At 39.8% G+C, this 21,878-nt stretch overlaps 1 protein-coding gene across 3 annotated transcripts in view; it reads right to left on the bottom strand.

The window, feature by feature from the left end:
- Positions 1-21,878, bottom strand: part of LOC128696230 (insulin receptor-like) — a 442,718-nt gene that overhangs the window by 111,942 nt on the left and 308,898 nt on the right. For 2 of the 3 annotated variants that reach the window (XM_070092553.1, XM_070092554.1), the window contains exons 16-18: positions 21,249-21,408; positions 20,065-20,293; positions 14,469-14,610 (exon numbers count right to left, since the gene is read on the bottom strand). In XM_070092553.1, the coding sequence (XP_069948654.1) occupies positions 14,469-14,610; positions 20,065-20,293; positions 21,249-21,408 (531 nt within the window). The remainder of the gene's footprint in view (positions 1-14,468; positions 14,611-20,064; positions 20,294-21,248; positions 21,409-21,878) is intronic. The other variant, XM_070092555.1, reaches the window with a different exon arrangement.

Here is a 21,878-nt window from a genome sequence, read left to right as displayed (position 1 = left end):
AGATGCCTTCCTCTTTAAATAAGTTTATTTTAATGAGCATTGTTTTCTTTATGTAACTATTAGAAGTCTCCCCTTTAAATGTTAACATTTTCTCACCCCCTTTAAATGTTAACATTTTCTCACCCCGTTTAAATGTTAACATTTTCTCACCCCCTTTAAATGTTAACATTTTCTCACCCCCTTTAAATGTTAACATTTTCTCACCCCGTTTAAATGTTAACATTTTCTCACCCCCTTTAAATGTTAACATTTTCTCACCCCCTTTAAATGTTAACATTTTCTCACCCCGTTTAAATTTTAACATTTTCTCACCCCCTTTAAATGTTAACATTTTCTCACCCCCTTTAAATGTTAACATTTTCTCACCCCGTTTAAATGTTAACATTTTCTCACCCCCTTTAAATGTTAACATTTTCTCACCCCCTTTAAATGTTAACATTTTCTCACCCCGTTTAAATGTTAACATTTTCTCACCCCCTTTAAATGTTAACATTTTCTCACCCCCTTTAAATGTTAACATTTTCTCACCCCGTTTAAATGTTAACATTTTCTCACCCCCTTTAAATGTTAACATTTTCTCACCCCCTTTAAATGTTAACATTTTCTCACCCCGTTTAAATGTTAACATTTTCTCACCCCCTTCTAATGTTAACATTTTCTCACCCCCTTTAAATGTTAACATTTTCTCACCCCCTTTAAATGTTAACATTTTCTCACCCCCTTTAAATGTTAACATTTTCTCACCCCCTTTAAATGTTAACATTTTCTCACCCCCTTTAAATGTAAACATTTTCTCACCCCCTTTAAATGTAAACATTTTCTCACCCCCTTTAAATGTTAACATTTTCTCACCCCCTTTAAATGTTAACATTTTCTCACCCCCTTTAAATGTTAACATTTTCTCACCCCCTTTAAATGTTAACATTTTCTCACCCCCTTTAAATGTTAACATTTTCTCACCCCCTTTAAATGTTAACATTTTCTCACCCCCTTTAAATGTTAACATTTTCTCACCCCCTTTAAATGTTAACATTTTCTCACACCCTTTAAATGTTAACATTTTCTCACCCCCTTTAAATGTTAACATTTTCTCACCCCCTTTAAATGTAAACATTTTCTCACCCCCTTTAAATGTTAACATTTTCTCACCCCCTTTAAGTGTTAACATTTTCTCACCCCCTTTAAATGTTAACATTTTCTCACCCCCTTTAAATGTTAACATTTTCTCACCCCCTTTAAATGTTAACATTTTCTCACCCCCTTTAAATGTTAACATTTTCTCACCCCCTTTAAATGTTAACATTTTCTCACCCCCTTTAAATGTTAACATTTTCTCACCCCCTTTAAATGTTAACATTTTCTCACCCCCTTTAACTGCTAACATTTTCTCACCCCCTTTAAATGTTAACATTTTCTCACCCCCTTTAAATGTTAACATTTTCTCACCCCCTTTAAATGTTAACATTTTCTCACCCCCTTTAAATGTTAACATTTTCTCACCCCGTTTAAATGTTAACTTTTTCTCACCCCCTTTAAATGTTAACATTTTCTCACCCCCTTTAAATGTTAACATTTTCTCACCCCCTTTAAATGTTAACATTTTCTCACCCCGTTTAAATGTTAACATTTTCTCACCCCCTTTAAATGTTAACATTTTCTCACCCCCTTTAAATGTTAACATTTTCTCACCCCCTTTAAATGTTAACATTTTCTCACCCCGTTTAAATGTTAACTTTTTCTCACCCCCTTTAAATGTTAACATTTTCTCACCCCCTTTAAATGTTAACATTTTCTCACCCCCTTTAAATGTTAACATTTTCTCACCCCCTTTAAATGTTAACATTTTCTCACCCCCTTTAAATGTTAACATTTTCTCACCCCCTTTAAATGTTAACATTTTCTCACCCCCTTTAAATGGACACGCTGTCCAGTGGGTGGCTACCTCATAATTCTATATCACTAACAATATATATATGTATGTAAAGTTACTAATATAGCAGGGTGTGCCCTAATTTTTTATTATTGCCCAATTAATTTTGTTTAGGCTATTGCAATATCAATTATCAATACTTGTGGGATTTTTCTAATGCTATGGTATTCATCCTTCTCGCTGTGGGCGCTGTTATGCCTGGGGCACTTCCGGTATCCGTCTCTCTCTCTCTCTCTCTCTCTCTCTCTGTCTAACTAACTCACTCAATGCATGTGAAGACGTCCTTTGGAATGTTATTGCTTGGATATACTCCTCTTTTTTGCAATTTTGCAAGCTCCTGATGATGTGTTGATTGTAGCACGAAAGGCCTAGAGCTATCATTCTACTTTCCCCATGGTTGTTTTGCATCCTGTATCGCTTGGTTTACGATATTTGCATAATATATATAATATGTATAATATAAATATATAAATATATATATATATATATATATATATATATATATATATATATATATATATATATATATATATATATATATAATATATATATATATATATATATATATATATATATATATATATATATATATATATATATATATATATATATATATATATATATATATATATATATATATATGCAATAAGATCACAGTAAACAGGTACTTTCAGAATAAGCAAAACAACCACTGTGAAAGAATAGAGAAATTCTACCAAATTCTAACCTATTCTACCCAAGAATTAAGCATTTTAAAATTTATTATTTGTCCAATGTATTATTAAATTCTTCCCAAATTCTATTAATTATAAATGGATCTAATATATATAAACCAAAGGAAATATTCATATTATTGTCAAAACTGCTTTTTATGAAACAAGATTTAATTATATTCCTGTCGACCATGGACTTGCTTGATACAACTTTCTCAACTTTTTGAAAATCAATTGGATGGTTAAAATCTCTCACGTGAATAAATAGAGCATTGGAATCTTGTCCAGTTCTAATGCTATATTTATGTTGTTTTAATCTAAGTTCGAGATTTTTACCAGTTTGACCGTAATAAACTTTATCGCAAATTTTACAAGGAATCTTATAGACACATCCGTCAGCATTTTGGGGGGAATTCTTTATCAAAAGTTTTTTTTTACTGTATCAAGATTTTTAAATTCAACTTTGATATTAAAAGTCTTAAGAAGAGAAGGCATATCAACCAAGTTTTCATGGTAAGGGAGAACCAACATATTTTTAGTTGAATAAGGCTGGTTGTCCCTTTTTGGATTGTAAAAAGTATTTCTAGCAACTTTAAAAGATTTATCAATTACATTTCTTGGGTATTTTAAATCATTACCTATTTCATAAATTTTGGATATTTCCTCATTTATGAACTCAGGACTACAAATTCGTAAAGCTCTCAATAACATTGATGAGAAAACAAACAGTTTTACTCTATCTTGATGTGAAGAATAATAGTGGACATAGGAACAGTTATTTGTAGGTTTTCTGTAAATTTTAAATTTCAATTCATTATTACCCTTAATAATTAAAACATCTAGAAAATGCAATGAGTTATTTTCCTCAAACTCAACAGTAAAGTTTATAGAATGGGCTAAGTTATTTAATTTACCAAGGAAATGGTGTATATCTACATTCTTGGGCATAAGACACAAAATATCATCAACATATCTGAACCATTTAGCTCTAGTAGGGCGGATTGTGTTAAGCAATCTTGTTTCAAAAAAATCCATGTATAGGTTACTAAGAACAGGTGAAAGAAGATTTCCCATTGCCATACCAAACTTCTGAGTGTAAAACTTATCATTAAATACAAATTTTGCATCATCAATGAAAAGTTTAATAAGTTTAATGATAGTAGGAACTGGCAATGATAAATCAGAAAGATTACAATCTGCAGGACTCGATACTGCTACTGGGGAAGGTCAAGATTCCCAGGCAGCACTCTTATACACTCAGCCACAAATGCTACATTAACTGAGCAGCCTGGTTCACAAGCCATGTTTCTTTCCCTGCCCGGGCACCTCAGTGATCCTCAAATATGAACTCAAGCTATTTCAGCCTCCTCCTGTATGCTCTGACTTCTCAAGCAATTTTTTATATCAATGCTTTAGAGGTCAGAACATACAAGAGAAGATTGAAATAGGTTGCATCCATGCTAATGGTAACATTTTGAAGGGATTCAGGGAAACCGGCAGGACGGACTGGAGATGGAAAGTACAGTGTCTGCACTCTGAAGGAGGAGTGTTAATGTTGCAGTTTTATAACTGTAGTGTAAGCACACCTCTGGCAAGACAGTGATGGAATGAATGATAGCAAAACTTTTTGGTTTTCGGGCCACCCTACGTTGGGGGGAAACTGCTGATGTGTTCATAAAAAGTAATATATATATATATATATATATATATATATATATATATATATATATATATATATATATATATATATATATATATATATATATATATATATATATATATATATATATACACACACACACACACACACACACACACACACACACACACACACACACACACACACACACACACACACAATAAGATCACAGTAAACAGTTGATTTCAGAATATGCAAAAAAACCACTGTGAAAGAATAGATAAATTCCAAGCGCTTTCGTGACTACTCACATCATCAAGGAACAATAAAAGTAATGCATCAAAGTAAGGCATATAAAGGGTCTAGCCCACTCCTCACTATCACATCCCACGACAAGGTAACACCTGACGTGCGACTCATAAGAAAGAGAACACTGCAGGAGACCCGATGGCCCAACTAGACAGGTCCTTCACACAACCCACCAACAAACTATTCTACCCAAGAATTAAGAATTTTAAAATTTATTATTTGTCCAATGTATTATTAAATTCTTCTCAAATTCTATTAATTATAAATGGATCTAATTTATATAAACCAAAGGAAATATTCATATTATTGTCAAAACTGCTTTTTATGAAACAAGATTCAATTATATTCCTGTCGACCATGGACTTGCTTGATACTACTTTCTCAACTTTTTGAAAATCAATTGGATGGTTAAAATCTCTCACATGAATAAATAGAGCATTGGAATCTTGTCCAGTTCTAATGCTATATTTATGTTGTTTTAATCTAAGTTCGAGATTTTTACCAGTTTGACCGTAATAAACTTTATCGCAAATTTTACAAGGAATCTTATAGACACATCCGTCAGCATTTTGGGGGGAATTCTTTATCAAAAGTTTTTTTTTACTGTATCAAGATTTTTGAATACAACTTTAATATTAAAAGTCTTAAGAAGAGAAGGCATATCAACCAAGTTTTGATGGTAAGGGAGAACCAACATATTTTTAGTTGAATAAGGCTGGTTGTCCCTTTTTGGATTGTAAAAAGTATTTCTAGCAACTTTAACAGATTTATCAATTACGTTTCTTGGGTATTTTAAATCATTACCTATTTCATAAATTTTGGATATTTCCTCATTTATTAACTCTGGACTACAAATATGTAAGTAAACATAATATAGCATTAGAACTGGACAAGATTCCAATTGTCTTTTTATTCATGTGAGAGATTTTAACCATCCAATTGATTTTCAAAAAGTTGAGAAAGTAGTATCAAGCAAGTCCATGGTCGACAGGAATATAATTGAATCTTGTTTCATAAAAAGTAGTTTTGACAATAATATGAATATTTCCTTTGGTTTATATAAATTAGATCCATTTATAATTAATAGAATTTGGGAAGAATTTAATAATACATTGGACAAATAATAAATTTTAAAATTCTTAATTCTTTGGAAGAATAGTTTGTTGGTGGGTTGTGTGAAGGACCTGTTTTGTTGGGCCAGTGGGCCTGCTGCAGTGTTCCCTTTCTTATGAGTCGCGCGTCAGGTGTTGCTTTGTTGTGGGATGTGATAGTGAGGTGTGGGCTGGACCCTTTATGTGCCTTTCTTTGATGCATTACTTTTATTGTCCTTTCTAAAATTGTCCTTTCTAAAATTTTCTCTTGTACGTTTAAAGATATATTTTTTTTTATTGATGTTGGTGTAAAAATTTTTAATTTTGCACCAAAAGAATCTTAGAAAACTTACCTAACCATATTATAACAAGAACAATTTATTTTAGCCTAACCCAACTATATATATTTTAGATTTGTTTACAATAATTTAATACTAAACAAACAAAGTGAAAAATATTTTTTTCGTTAGGTTCAGAATGATTTTGACGAAATTATTGCATACACAAATTTTCGCTTGTCCTATATGGCAAGATGAGCGTTGCTATTTAAGCCAAGATCGCAAGTTCTGCCTATTCGGCACGACATATACATATATATATATATATATATATATATATATATATATATATATATATATATATATATATATATATATATATATATATATATATATATATATATATATATATATATATATGTATGTATGTATATGTATTGGGCCTATAGTTGAGTGTGGACCAACTATATGTAAGTCCCTTCAGGACACACTACAGGTACATCACTTTACTTAACACGACCATTACCTGGAGTTTACCTGGAGAGGGTTTCGGAGGTCAACGCCCCCAGTGTCTCGGTCTGAGACCAGGCCTCATGGTGGATCAGGGTCTGGTCAACCAGGCTGTTATTGCTGGCCGCACTCAAGCTGATGTACGAACCACAACCCGGTTTGTCAGTTACTGACTTTAGGTGCCTGTCCAGTGCCGTGTTGAAGACAGCTAGGGGTCTATTGGTAATCCCCCTTATGTATGCTGGGAGGCAATTGAACAGTCTTGGGCTCTGGACACTTATTGTGTTGTCTCTCAGTGTACTCGTGGCGCCCCTTCTTTTCAACGGAGGAATGTTGCATCTCCTGCCGAGTCTTTTGCTTTCATATGGGATGATTTTCGTGTGCAGGTTTGGTACTAATCCCTCCAGGATCTTCCAAGTGTATATTATCATGTATCTCTCTCACCTGCGTATGAGGGAATACAGATCAAGGACCTTGAACCGTTCCCAGTAGTTTAGGTGCCTTTTCATACTTATGTGTACCATTAAATTTCTTTGTACACTCTCCAGGTTTGCAATGTCGCCATCCTTGAAGGGGGCCGCTAGTGTACAGCAATATTCAAGCCTAGAGAGCAAAAGTGATTTGAAGAGAATCATCATGGGCTTGGCGTCCCTAGTTTTGAAGATTTTCGTAATCCATCCTGTCATTTTCGTAGTGGATGAGGTAGATACATTGTTGTGGTCTTCGAAGGCGAGATCCTCTGACGTTATCACTCCCAGGTCCTTCACATTACTTTTTCGCTCTATTCTATCGTTAGAATTTGTGGTACACTCTGACACATTTTTAATTTCTTCAAGTTTTCCATATCTGAGTAGTTGAAATTTCTCCTTGTTGAACTTCATATTGTTCTGAGTGGCCCATTCGAAGATTTGGTTGATGTCAGCTTGGAGTCTCGCAGTGTCTTCGATGGAGGTCACTGTCATGGTGATCCGGGAGTCATCCGCAAAGGAAGACACTGAGCTATGGCTTACATCTCTGTCTATGTCAGAAATGAGGTTGAGGAATAGAATGGGAGCTAGTACTGTGCCTTGTGGAACAGATTTTCACCATGGCTGCCTGGGACTTTACTCTGTTTACTATTACTCTTCGTGTTCTATTTGTCAGGAAGTTATAGATCCATCTACCAACTTTTCCCTTTATTCCTTTACCCAGCATTTTGTGTGTTATTACACCATGGTCACACTCATAGTACGTTATAGTAAATAGAATAATAACTAATATTAAGATCCCTTACAGGTTATATTTAAAAAGTGACAGATCCTGAAAAAAGTTACACTCTTTGTAGAGATAAAACAATTCAATGATTTGAATAATGTGTCAACCATGCAAAACATTGTGGCAATTAAAGCTTTTTTTAACAAGCTGATTTTTCCCTTGAACAGAAACAAAACTGCGTCTGAAGTTATTAATCATTATCATGGAAACCAGAACCAAAGTTTCTCAGGTCTTAATAAAGAGTTTGATTGAGGTTGTTTTTATTTTTTTCCCCTGTATTTTATGTATACTTTAGTAAGGTATTTGATACAATATTAATGGAGTCACAGAGTGACTAAGGAAGCAAGTCTTCACACGGGGACAAACAAAAGTAATTAAGATCGTACCTTGTTCCTGAACAAAGTTTCACTCAGAAATAATCATTGTTAGACACAATAAAACTCCATTTTGAGTGTTTACCTGGAGAGAGTTCCGGGGGTCAGCGCCCCCGCGGCCGGCCTCCTGGTGGATCAGAGCCTGATCAACCAGGCTGTTGCTGCTGGCTGCACGCAAACCAACGTACGAGCCACAGCCCGGCTGATCAGGAACTGACTTTAGGTGCTTGTCCAGTGCCAGCTTGAAGACTGCCAGGGGTCTGTTGGTAATCCCCCTTATGTGTGCTGGGAGGCAGTTGAACAGTCTCGGGCCCCTGACACTTATTGTGTTGTCTCTTAGCGTGCTATTGACACCCCTGCTTTTCATTGGGGATACGTTGCATCGTCTGCGAGTGATATTCGTGTGCAAGTTCGGTACTAGTCCCTCTAGGATTTTCCAGGTGTATATAATCATGTATCTCTCCCTCCTGCGTTCCAGGGAATACAGGTTTAGTAACTTCAAGCGCTCCCAGTAATTGAGGTGTTTTATCTCCGTTATGCGCGCCGTGAAGGTTCTCTGTACATTTTCTAGGTCAGCAATTTTACCTGCCTTGAAAGGTGTTGTTAGTGCGCAGCAATATTCCAGCCTAGATAGAACAAGCGACCTGAAGAGTGTCATCATGGGCTTGGCCTCCCTAGTTTTGAAGGTTCTCATTATCCATCCTGTCATTTTTCCAGCAGATGCGATTGATACAATATTATGGTCCTTGAAGGTGAGATCCTCCGACATGATCACTCCCAGGTCTTTGGCGTTAGTTTTTCTCTCTATTGTGTGGCTGGAATTCGTTTTATACTCTGAGAAAGTTTTAATTTCCTCATGTTTACCATATCGGAGTAATTGAAATTTCTCATCGTTGAACTTCATATTGTTTTCTACAGCTCATTGAAAGATTTGGTTAATGTCCGCCTGGAGCCTTGCAGTGTCTGCAATGGAAGACACTGTCATGAAGATTCGGGTGTCATCTGCAAAGAAAGACACGGTGCTGTGGCTGACATCCTCGTCTATGTCAGATATGAGGATGAGAAACAAGATGGGAGTGAGTGTTGTACCTTGTGGAACAGAGCTTTTCACCATAGCCGCCTAAGACTTGACTCCGTTTACTACTACTCTTTGTGTTCTATTTGTGAGGAAGTTATTGATCCGCCTACAAACTTTTCCTGTTATTCCTTTAGCACGCAATTTGTGCTCTATTACGCCATGGTCACACTTGTCGATGGCTTTTGCAAAGTCTGTGAATATTACATCCGCATTCTTTTTGTCTTCTAGTGCATCTAGGACCTTGTCGTAGTGATCCAATAGTTGGGACAGACACGAGCGACCTGCTCTAAACCCATGTTGCCCTGGGTTGTGTAACTGATGGGTGTCTAGATGGGTGGCGATCTTGCTTCTTAGGACCCTTTCAAAGACTTTTATGATGTGGGATGTTAACGCTATCAGTCTGTAGTTCTTTGCTATTGTTTTACTGCCCCCTTTGTGGAGTGGGGCTATGTCTGTTGTTTTTAGTAACTGTGGGACAACCCCGTGTCCATGCTCCCCCTCCATAGGATGTTAAAAGCACGTGATAGGGGCTTCTTGCAGTTCTTGAGTCTGGCCCTGGGGCAGAGTGCATGGACATGTCATTTACCGCCTGTTCGAAGTCATTTGGTGTCAGGATAACATCAGATAGGCTTGTGTTAACCAAATTCTGTGGCTCTCTCATGAAAAATTCCTTTAGATCTCCGACTCTCAGTCTGGTTAGTGGCTTGCTAAAAACTGAGTCATATTGGGACTTGAGTAGCTCACTCATTTCCTTGCTGTCATCTGTGTAGGACCCATCTTGTTTAAGTAGGGGCCCAATACTGGATGTTGTTCTCGTCTTTGATTTGGCTTAAGAAAAGAAATACTTTGGGTTTCTTTCGATTTCATTTATGGCTTTTAGTTCTTCCCGCGTTTCCTGACTCCTATAAGATTCCTTTAGCTTAAGTTCGATGTTTGATATTTCTCTGATCAGTGTCTCCCTACGCATTGCAGATATATTTGCCTCTTTTAGCCGCTCTGTTATTCTTTTCCGTCGTCAGTAAAGGGAGCGCCTGTCTCTTTCTATTTTACATCTACTCCTCCTTTTTCCTAGAGGAATAAGCCTTGAGCATACATCGAGTGGCACTGAGTTAATCTGTTCTAGGCATAAGTTGGGGTCTGTGTTGCTTAGCATATCTTCCCAGCTTATATCGGTTAGGACTTGGTTTACTTGGTCCCACTTTATGTTTTTGTAATTGAAGTTGAATTTGGTGAAGGCTCCCTCGTGACTGATCCCATTTTTGTCGGTCTGGGGCTCCGCACATACATGTCTGAACATCGATTATGTTGTGATCCGAGTATATTGTTTTTGATATGGTGGCATTTCGTATCAGATCATCATTGTTAGTGAAGATGAGGTCCAGTGTATTCTCCAATCTAGTAGGCTCTATTATTTGCTGGTTTAAATTGAATTTTGTGCAGAGATTTAAAAGCTCGTGTGTGTGTGTGAGTTCTCATCAGAGCTGCCTCCTGGTGTTATTACTGCAACAATATTATTTGCTATATTCCTCCATTTTAGGTGCCTTAAGTTGAAATCCCCCAGGAGCAAGATGTTGGGGGCAGGAGGTGGAAGGTTTACCAGACAGTGGTCAATTCTCAACAGCTGTTCCTGGAATTGTTGGGACGTTGTATCTGGAGGCTTGTAGACTATCACAATGACTAGATTTTGGTTCTCGATCTTTACCGCTAAAACTTCAAGTACATCATTTGAGGCATTAAGCAGTTCTGTGCAAATAAGTGACTCTGTGATATACAGGCCAACCCACCCCTTTTGCTTGTTCACTCTGTCGCATCTGTATAGGTTGTAACCTGGGATCCATATTTCATTGTCCAAGTGATCCTTTATGTGGGTCTCAGTGAAAGCCGCAAACATTGCATTTGCCTCTGCAAGCAGTCCATGGATGAAAGGTATTTTGTTGTTCGTTGCTGGCTTTAGACCCTGTATATTTGCAAAGAAGAATGTCATCTGATTGGTGGTATTGGTGGTACTAGGGGGACTTTTTTTTTCCAGCACTAATGTCTGTATCTGATGGTTTAGAGTGGAGGCCATCGACTCTGATTCTACTCCATAAATGATTGGATTTGGTGTACGATTTCTGCCATTTCCTGCCAGTTTTTTTTTTTCCTTCCTGGCACTAAAAAACCTCTCCCTCTTGAGTGGCTGTGGCTACCCAGGTTTTCCCATGGCCTGGATGTTTTGTATCTTTTTGTCCCCTTTAGATGGTGTGCCTGGCAATATAAGTTATAGCACAGTCTTTCCTGTACTGAAGAGGGACACATTTCAGGGTGAAAAAACTTACAGGAAGGGAGTTTGCATTTTCCTGTTGTCACATGGGCACGGCATTTTCTAGGGTGGTCACAGTTGCACGTCCCATCTGTTTTTCCAGATTTCCCTTGCCTGCAGATACCAAGTGCATAGTATGTGCACAGGCTTGGTTTCCGTTTGCCTTGGAATTCTGCGACTGTATTCCCTGTTGGTGCATGTTTACCTATCTCATTCCTATCGTCACTAGTACTAACAATGGAGCTCTCACCAGTTGTTTCTGGTAATATATCCTCACTATTACTAGTGGAGTCCCCTTGTTTCCTATCTCTTGTGATATTACTAGTTTGTAATATTGGTTTTATCTTGTTCTTGACTACACTTGTTTCCCCACTACAGCTCCTGTCTCCCTCGAGGCCACTAATGTGCGTTTCACCATGCATACAGTTCCTGACTACCTGGCCAGCACCTCCAGACATACAGTTACTCTCAGCCAGGACATCATCTGTACCAAGGGCGATAGCACCATTCAACCCAGACTTTTTATTTTCCCATCTGTTACAGAATGCTTCCAGGTTTTCTATGAAGGCTCCTATGATGTTTTCCTCTTTTAATACCAATGTGATTTTAGTCCACAGATTGATCTCATTTGGGCATACCCAAAAACACTTCCCTGATTTAATACCTCTTGTAGATAATTCTCGGATATCTGCACAGGGGACGTGACACCAATTTCCACAAAGGCTGCATAAAATCCATGTGAAAGCTCGTTTGTTTGTTTGTTTGAAGACTACACAGGATTTCATAATGTGATTTTAATGGTTGATTTACTGTAATTCTACTAATAACTTCTTGAATATTCTACTAATAACCTCCTTAAAGTAAAGATCTGGCTGTTTTATTTCTATTTGTATATGTGCTTGTAACATAAATAATAAAAATTCCCTTTTCAAAACGTCATTGAAATAACCAATAACTGTGTCAGTCATGGTGGCCAAGGATGGTGGATGTACTTACCTGATCTGACAGTGTGAAGCTGGCCTCAGAGTGGCCAAGGATGGTGGATGTACTTACCTGATCTGACAGTGTGAAGCTGGCCTCAGAGTGGCCAAGGATGGTGGGTGTACTCACCTGATCTGACAGTGTGAAGCTGGCCTCAGAGTGGCCAAGGATGGTGGGTGTACTTACTTGATCTGACAGTGTGAAGCTGGCCTCAGAGTGGCCAAGGATGGTGGGTGTACTTACTTGATCTGACAGTGTGAAGCTGGCCTCAGAGCGGCCAAGGATGGTGGGTGTGCTTACCTGATCTGACAGTGTGAAGCTGGCCTCAGAGTGGCCAAGGATGGTGGGTGTGCTTACCTGATCTGACAGTGTGAAGCTGGCCTCAGAAGGCCAAGGAAGGTGGATGCACTTACCTGATCTGAGGGTGTGAAACTGGCCTCAGAGTGGCCAAGGATGGTTAACGTGCTTACCTGATCTGAGAGTGGGAAGCTGGCCTCAGAGCGGCCAAGGGTGGTGGATGTACTTACCTGATCTGAGAATGTGAAGCTGGCCTCAGAGTGGCCAAGGATGGTGGGTGTACCCACCTGATCTGAGAACGTGAAGCTGGCCTCAGAGTGGCCAAGGATGGTGGGTGTACTCACCTGATCTGACAGTGTGAAGCTGGCCTCAGAGTGGCCAAGGATGGTGGGTGTACTCACCTGATCTGAGAATGTGAAGCTGGCCTCAGAGTGGCCAAGGATGGTGGGTGTACTCACCTGATCTGAGAATGTGAAGCTGGCCTCAGAGTGGCCAAGGATGGTGGGTGTACTCACCTGATCTGAGAGTGTGAAGCTGGCCTCAGAGTGGCCAAGGATGGTGGGTGTACTCACCTGATCTGAGAGTGTGAAGCTGGCCTCAGAGTGGCCAAGGATGGTGGGTGTACTCACCTGATCTGACAGTGTGAAGCTGGCCTCAGAGTGGCCAAGGATGGTGGGTGTACTCACCTGATCTGACAGTGTGAAGCTGGCCTCAGAGTGGCCAAGGATGGTGGGTGTACTCACCTGATCTGACAGTGTGAAGCTGGCCTCAGAGTGGCCAAGGATGGTGGGTGTACTCACCTGATCTGAGAGTGTGAAGCTGGCCTCAGAGTGGCCAAGGATGGTGGGTGTACTTACCTGATCTGAGAGTGTGAAGCTGGCCTCAGAGTGGCCAAGGATGGTGGGTGTACTCACCTGATCTGAGAGTGTGAAGCTGGCCTCAGAGTGGCCAAGGATGGTGGGTGTACTTACCTGATCTGAGAGTGTGAAGCTGGCCTCAGAGTGGCCAAGGATGGTGGGTGTACTCACCTGATCTGAGAGTGTGAAGCTGGCCTCAGAGTGGCCAAGGATGGTGGGTGTACTTACCTGATCTGAGAGTGTGAAGCTGGCCTCAGAGTGGCCAAGGATGGTGGGTGTACTCACCTGATCTGACAGTGTGAAGCTGGCCTCAGAGTGGCCAAGGATGGTGGGTGTACTTACCTGATCTGAGAGTGTGAAGCTGGCCTCAGAGTGGCCAAGGATGGTGGGTGTACTCACCTGATCTGAGAGTGTGAAGCTGGCCTCAGAGTGGCCAAGGATGGTGGGTGTACTCACCTGATCTGAGAGTGTGAAGCTGGCCTCAGAGTGGCCAAGGATGGTGGGTGTACTTACCTGATCTGAGAGTGTGAAGCTGGCCTCAGAGTGGCCAAGGATGGTGGGTGTACTCACCTGATCTGAGAGTGTGAAGCTGGCCTCAGAGTGGCCAAGGATGGTGGGTGTACTCACCTGATCTGAGAGTGTGAAGCTGGCCTCAGAGTGGCCAAGGATGGTGGGTGTACTCACCTGATCTGAGAGTGTGAAGCTGGCCTCAGAGTGGCCAAGGATGGTGGGTGTACTCACCTGATCTGAGAGTGTGAAGCTGGCCTCAGAGTGGCCAAGGATGGTGGGTGTACTTACCTGATCTGAGAGTGTGAAGCTGGCCTCAGAGTGGCCAAGGATGGTGGGTGTACTCACCTGATCTGAGAGTGTGAAGCTGGCCTCAGAGCGAAGGAACGACTTAAGATCACCCTTCTCCATTAATTCCATAACCACGTAGATGGGTGGGAATTTAGCCACGACGCCCACTAAATGCACCACGAAGTTGGAGTTAATATCTCTGTGTATATAACATTAGATCTAATTAAAACCAATATAACCGGCAAATAATAATCAAAATAATACGAGATAATTTAATTTATTGACAACTATCCCACAACTTGGAAGGGAGACTACAATGTTTTGGTCAGTTTTATGCCATTTTTTAACCAGTGAGTGAAGTTACAAAACAAATCAGTTGAAGAAGTAAGGAGAGAGCCAAGGTTAGGTCAGGTCATCAGATTAGATTTTGCCACCGAAGTGGCTAGTTTATTGTGCACCCCATATCCATCCTGTGGACGGTAGCGCCAGAGCATGTGGATACACAAAAGGCCTAGGAACTAGGCCCCAAAGGGTTAACAGGAATACATGTGGATTTATATCTACGTATCTATAGTTCACTTATCTGTTACAAGCAAATTTAGGAAATTTGCTTAGTATATCTGGTATCTTATTTTCATTAATAAGATATCTTGACATGTCACATAGGTTATTTATACTGTCTGTCTCTGTATTCCTCAATAAGTGGACAATTAAGCACATAGTGTTCAAGAGAGTGACCATATGCCTGATCACATAATTTGCATTTAGTTTGATCATCATCTGTGTGTCTCCCAAACTGCCAGAAGTACTTGTAACCAAGCCTAAGCCTGGCCACTACAACATCAGTCAGTACTTGTAACCAAGCCTAAGCCTGGCCACTACAACATCAGTCAGTACTTGTAACCAAGCCTAAGCCTGGCCACTACAACATCAGTCAGTACTTGTAACCAAGCCTAAGCCTGGCCACTACAACATCAGTCAGTCTGTTCTCATTGCAAGTTGCTCCATAAACATACTTATCTACGTTCATGTTATCATAGTGGGTTATAGATCTACTCAGGCTTCTAACTGCATTCCTATAACAATCATTTCCATTATTTACTTCTCTCCTAATATTATTCCTAATGCTAGACACAGTTATACCAAAGTTATATTCTACATTCTCCTTCTGGGTAATCTTCTTGGCTAACATATCAACTTTATCATGAAGGAGTAATCCAATGTGTGATGGGTTCCATAGCAATTGTACATTAATTCCTTTGTCCCTAATTTTTGAGTATCTATACCTGGCTTCTCCAATGACCATGTTGTTGGAGTCATTATATGAGTCAAGAGCCTTCAATGATGACATAGAATCAGTAATGATGATAGAATCAAGCTCAGTGTCATAGGTTAGCTTTAGCGCCATTAGGATTGCAAACAATTCAGTTTGCTGTGTAGACGCCCAGTTGTTAATTCTTATGCCTAACTCTAATACAGGTCATCAGGAATAATACAATGACATCATACATTAGCATACGGTAGTTATAATGTAACAATGAGTTATTATAAATGTTTGACTGTGGCTAGGCCCTCCCCCCGAAAAAAAACAGGAATTTTCGTGTATTAACACAAAATTCAGATGATGTAGGTCCTACCTGGAGTCTACCTGCAGGTCGTCCCTGGAGTCAGCGACCCCACGACCCGGTCCTTGACCAGTCTTCTGATGGATCAGGGCCTGATCAACCAGGCTGTCACTGCTGGTGGCATGCAAGCCACCTTACGAACCTGCTGTCCTCAGCTGTATGCTTATGCAACTACCAACAATTATTGAGGCATCATTCACTAATTTATTGGATCATGTAAAGTTTTGGTAATGACAGCTTGAGTCGAGTTGTGACTTGTTTGTATCATGATACTTCTCCCATATATTTTTTTATTACATAGCAATATGCTACAGTAACTGTAAACACTACATTAATCATATATAGATTGCTACTTGCTACTGGTCACACATATATGTACACTTTGATGTCAAACTTGTATACATAACTACATTCCTTTTCAACACCGATGGAAGAATAGAATTTGAGAGAACTTTGGTATAGATCCCATAAAAGTTACAACATGAATGTGCCGTCGTTTAACCCGAGTTTGTCTTGCATGCTTTTGTTATTGCACGATTAAAGAATTGCTGCACATTTTTGTTTACCAAGTCGTAAAATTAGTTTAACACGGTTGCGTGAAGCGAAAAAATTTTGAGTGCCTAGTCGCCTGCTGGGTGGGATGGTCTGTGGGTTAGTGGATTACACCATTGTGTCAATGGGGTAGACCTATTGCCATTCCCTGCCTCCCTAAGCCACCCATACCACCCTCCCAGCAAGGAGATTACCAGGTGATAGTTTTGAAGATATGAATGGAGATGTGAATGAGTTCTAAGAAGATGATGAGGACAGGAGTCCAGAGGAAATGTTGGCAGAGCTCGATGCACAGATACAAGGGAGGGAGATAACAGAAGAATATGAAGAAGAACCTGAAGAAAAACAGTTAATATTGCAGCAGTTACGTGAGCAGACTTTTTCACTGAAGAGGACTCTGACAAATCTAGAAGCAGTGTTTTGAAATGGGGTCTAGACCAGCTGATGATGCCTTACCATCAGTTGTATAATGTACTGCAGGGTAAAAGAGCCCAGAGATCCATTACAGAATTTATGCACACTCCACTGCAACCATCAACTTCAGTACCAGAACCTCTATCATCCACTTTTGCCGAAAACCAACAACCATCCACCTCAGCCCAGTAGTGCCACATCATCCATATCCACTCTCTTCACAATCATCCATAAACACCATTACCCACAATTTAAGGTAAGAAATACTATTACAGTCGACCCTCAACTAACAACGGCAATTTCGTCTAACGGCACTTTTTGCAGTAGAAGAAATGCCTTAACCAATGGCGATAAACTTAACCAACGACGTTTGTCTGGAATGTGTCGATGTGCCCAGAGCATGGCCTGAGCGGGCCCAGCCACTCCAAGAGTCAGTGTGACATTGTTTACAAGCTGTTGCAGTCGGTTTCCACCATGGGTCCCAAGATAACTTCTAGTGCCAAACCTGTGTTAAAAAGGGTGAGAATTATGATGTAAATGAAGATCACTGAAAAATACAAGAGTGGAGTGTGTATGGCTGAGTTGGAAAGGCAATGCAACAAATCACATTCAACCATTAGTACTATCTTGATGAACAGACAAGCAATCAAGGAAGCTGTTGTTGCAAAAGGTTCAAATATGTTTTCAAAACGGCGACCACAAATAGCTGAAGAGGTAGAGAGACTGTTATTGGTATGGATAAATGAAAAACAATCATCAGGTGATAGTGTTTCTCAGTCTATAATTGTGAAAAGGCAAGGAAGTTGCATGATGGTCCCATTAAGAAAATGCCTCAAAATAGTGCTGCTGCTGATGAATTAAGGCCAGCAAAGGCTGGTTTGAGAAATTTAAGATTCGTAGTGGCATACGCAGTGTGGTAAGGCATGGTGAGGCAGCCAGTTCAGACAAAAATGCGGCTGAAAAATATGTGAAGGACTTTAAGGAATGCATAGAGACTGAAAACCTAAAACCTGAACAAGTGTTTAATTGTGACGAAACAGAAGAAAATGCCAAACAGGACCTACATTACTCAGTAGGAAAAGGCACTCCCAGGACATAAGCCTATGACAGACAGGCTGACATTAATGTTCTGTAGTAATGCTAGTGGTGATTGCAAAGTGAAGCCTTTATTGGTGTATCACTCTGAAACTCCCAGTGTTCAGGAAAAACAATATCATCAAGAGTAATTTGTGTGTGCTGTGGAGATCAAACAGTAAGGCATGGGTCATTAGGGGTATTTTTTTTGACTGGTTTTATGGTGAGTTTGGCCCCACTGTGACAAAATACCTCCAGAAAAAGAAATTGTCACTCAAGTGCCTCCTGGTAATGGACAATGTTCCTGCCCATGTACCAGCAGGTCATTTCAAACTTCAAAAAACTCTACACAAAAGAAGTGTTTCAAAAGTGCTTTGAAGTGACCTCAGACACTCAATTGACCCTAAGAGAGTTTTGGAAAGATCGCTTCAATATCCTCAGTTGTGTAAACTTTATAGGTAAGGCTTGGGAGGGAGTGACTAAGAGGACCTTGAACTCTGCTTGGAGGAAACTGTGGCCACAATGTGTAGACCAGAGGGATGTTGAAGGGTTTGGGGCTAACCCTCAGGAGGCTATGCCAGTAGTGGAAGCTATTGTATCATGGGGGAGTCCTTGGGGTTAGAGGTTTGTGATGAGGATGTGGAAGAGTTGGTGTAGAACGAAGAGGAAGAACTTACCACTGCAGACCTGCAAGAGCTTTAGGAGCAAAAGCAACAGATCACATCTCAGGAATGTTCTTCAGAGCAGGATGAAGAGAGACGGAGGAAGATGACTTCATCATAATTAGGGAAATGTGTTCAATGTTTACAAAGGTGCAAGCATTTATCGAAGAATTTTTTCCTGTCACTGAAGTTGCAAGCTGCATTGGCTACATGTGCAATGACACTCTTGTGTCCCATTTTAGGGAAATCCTAAGGGCACATGAGAAACAGAGCTCTCTGGACAGCTATTTTGTGCAACAGGGGTCCAGTGACACTCAAGCTGGTCCTAGTGGCATTAAAAAACCAAGGAGAGAGGTAACCCCACCAGAGGACTTGGTACCTGAAGTCCTGGAAAGGGATTCTCCTTCCAAGCAAGAGTCAATCCTGAATCTCCCTTGCTACTGGCACATCAATTATCAACAACTCCACAATAAAGGTAAGTGGCATTTAATTATTATTTATTTTGCATGTTCCATTCTTTTCCATATAAGGAAATGTATATTTCATGTAAAAAAAAAAAATCAGACTTTGGGGTGTCAGGAACGGATTAATTCTATTTCCATTATTTCTTATGGGGAAAATTAACTCTACCAACACCAATTTCGACCAACGGCAAGCCCTCAGGAAGGGATTAATGCCATTGGTTGAGGGTCCACTGTATTTCTAATGCATTTGCAATCTTAAGCAGTAATATATCACGACAATGCACTACAATTGCATATTCACTTTTGTAATATCTGGAGGTCTAAAAAAATGTTGTTTGGCTTTTTAGAGGCTCTCAGGACCGTAACTTTATTTTACCCATAAATTCTTCAGTTTGTCTAAAATGTTTTTTGTCAAACATGGCGTTTTCAGGAATGTAACTACCATGTTAAATGACGGTTTACTGTATTACGTTTCTCACTGGAACATATTAATTCCCAGCTGTGCCAGGTGTCCCGCAGTTCGATCGCTCGCGCACTCAGCTTACAATCTGAGATCTGGAGATCAAATCTCCTCCAGTATGGCTGGAAAACATTAGGGACGTGTTTCCATAAGACGCCTGCTGTCCCTGTCCTTGCTCGCCCATCAGTTTAAAATGGGTAACTGGGTGTTATTGGACTGGTGTGAGTCGCATCCTGGGACAAAAACTGATCTAATTTGTGGGAAATGCTCAGCATAACAAGCGGCTTGCTATATAGTAGTATGTCATTGATGTCAGCTATGGTCTGTATACCTTGTACATGTTTTTGTAGTAAAATAAAGACAATTTATAATTTATAAGTGCTGAAGGGTTCACCAACTTACTGCATGACAACGGCCTCCTGTAGGAAGCGCTTGACCTCTGTGTAAGAAGCAGACACACTGAGCGCCTTCACAGCCACTTTGACCGTGGAACCAGATGGCTCTGTGAGGACACCGTTGTAGACTATGCCAAAACATCCCTCACCCAATATGTGGTCTAAGTCAATCTGCAGAGCGTCAATACTGATGATGTACTGCTTTTTGATCTCTTGCAGTGCATCTCCTAATAATTCTGAAATGGACAAACAGGAAGAAATCTAACTACTAGAGTAGATGGTGGTGAAGAAAATTTTCAGTGGACTTATTGAGCCACGTTTACTTAATAAGGATCAGAGTCAATCAGCTTAAGGAAAAAGTATGCATTAAAATGTTACTGAGAGGTAGGTAAAAAACTCAAGGATATTAAAGATCCAAGTACAGCTAGTTTTCAGTTCCAGTGTTTTACTGTTGTATCACAAGGACACACAAACTGTGTAGACCATGATGAAAATTTCACAAATTTATTGTTGAGAAGCAGCCGATCTTAAAAGGTCTTTGATAGTTTGAAGGCTCTTACACCTTCACACTTGCAATTCTATATTTTTCACAGTGGTTATTCTGCATATTGAGCTATCATATATATATATATATATATATATATATATATATATATATATATATATATATATATATATATATATATATATATATATATATATATATATATATATACAGACACACACACACATATTAATGCATCCACGAACAAGTGGTTTTTAAGAAAGTAACAACTGCACTGGCCAAGACTTGAATCCTTGAGCTTTAACAGGCCACCTGGGCAGCCTGCTAAAACTCGAGATGCCCTAATCCACTTGACCACTAATCTCACATACAACAGGCATCTAGTAGCACTAGACATCACTCCTTTCGCAGAGACATACATGGTTGTGGTAGTCTAAGGAATAATTTCATTCTCTTCTTCTGCCCAAAAGTGATGTAACAACAGAGTTTCTCGTGATGACGCAGGAGTGAAGATCCAAAGGTGAAGGAACAACAGAGTTCCCAAGATGAGACCATTGTCAATTGTCAATGGAAAAACTATCTATCAATCTTGCCTATTTAGAAAGTTGGGTTTATGAAGCACTTCTCATGTTAGTTAGAGACTTTTTCTGGTGACTGACATTCCTAGGTAATACACAAGTTCTTACCTCCATAGTTAGGATTGTGAGTTACATAATGTGGAGTATCAGGGCCAGCTGGACGCTTGCCTCGCCTGAAACATCCCACCACCGTGATGACACACGTCCCCAACATAACACCACACAGGAAGAACACCAGGAAGGTCCAGTACCAGTACGAGCCTGGGATCTGTTCAGGGAACACAGTATGAGCAAGCTGTGTGAGAAAGCTGTGTGAGCAAGCTGTGTGAGCAAACTGCGTGAGCAAGCAGTGTGAGCAAACTGTGTGAGCAAGCAGTGTGAGCAAACTGTGTGAGCAAGCAGTGTGAGCAAGCTGTGTGAGCGAGCTGTGTGAGCAAGCTGTGTGAGCAAGCTGTATGAGCAAGCTGTAAATAAGTGCGAATAACCAGCAAATACCGTCAATGATGTGAGTAATTTAGGTTGATTTAAATATAGATTTGAAAGGTACATGAGTGGGTGTGCTTGCAAGTAGGACCTGCCTACCATGGACTAGATGGACTAGTAGTACCTGACTAGCATGGACCAGTAGTACCTGCCTAGCATGGACCATCAGTACCTGACTAGCATGGACCCGTAGTACCTACCTAGCATGGACAAGTAGCATCTACCAAGCATGGACAAGTACTACCTACTTAGCAT

This window comes from Cherax quadricarinatus, chromosome 39, assembly GCF_038502225.1.
Source record: "Cherax quadricarinatus isolate ZL_2023a chromosome 39, ASM3850222v1, whole genome shotgun sequence".
Taxonomy (NCBI): domain Eukaryota; kingdom Metazoa; phylum Arthropoda; class Malacostraca; order Decapoda; family Parastacidae; genus Cherax; species Cherax quadricarinatus.
This window is presented reverse-complemented; position numbering and strand designations above follow the sequence as displayed.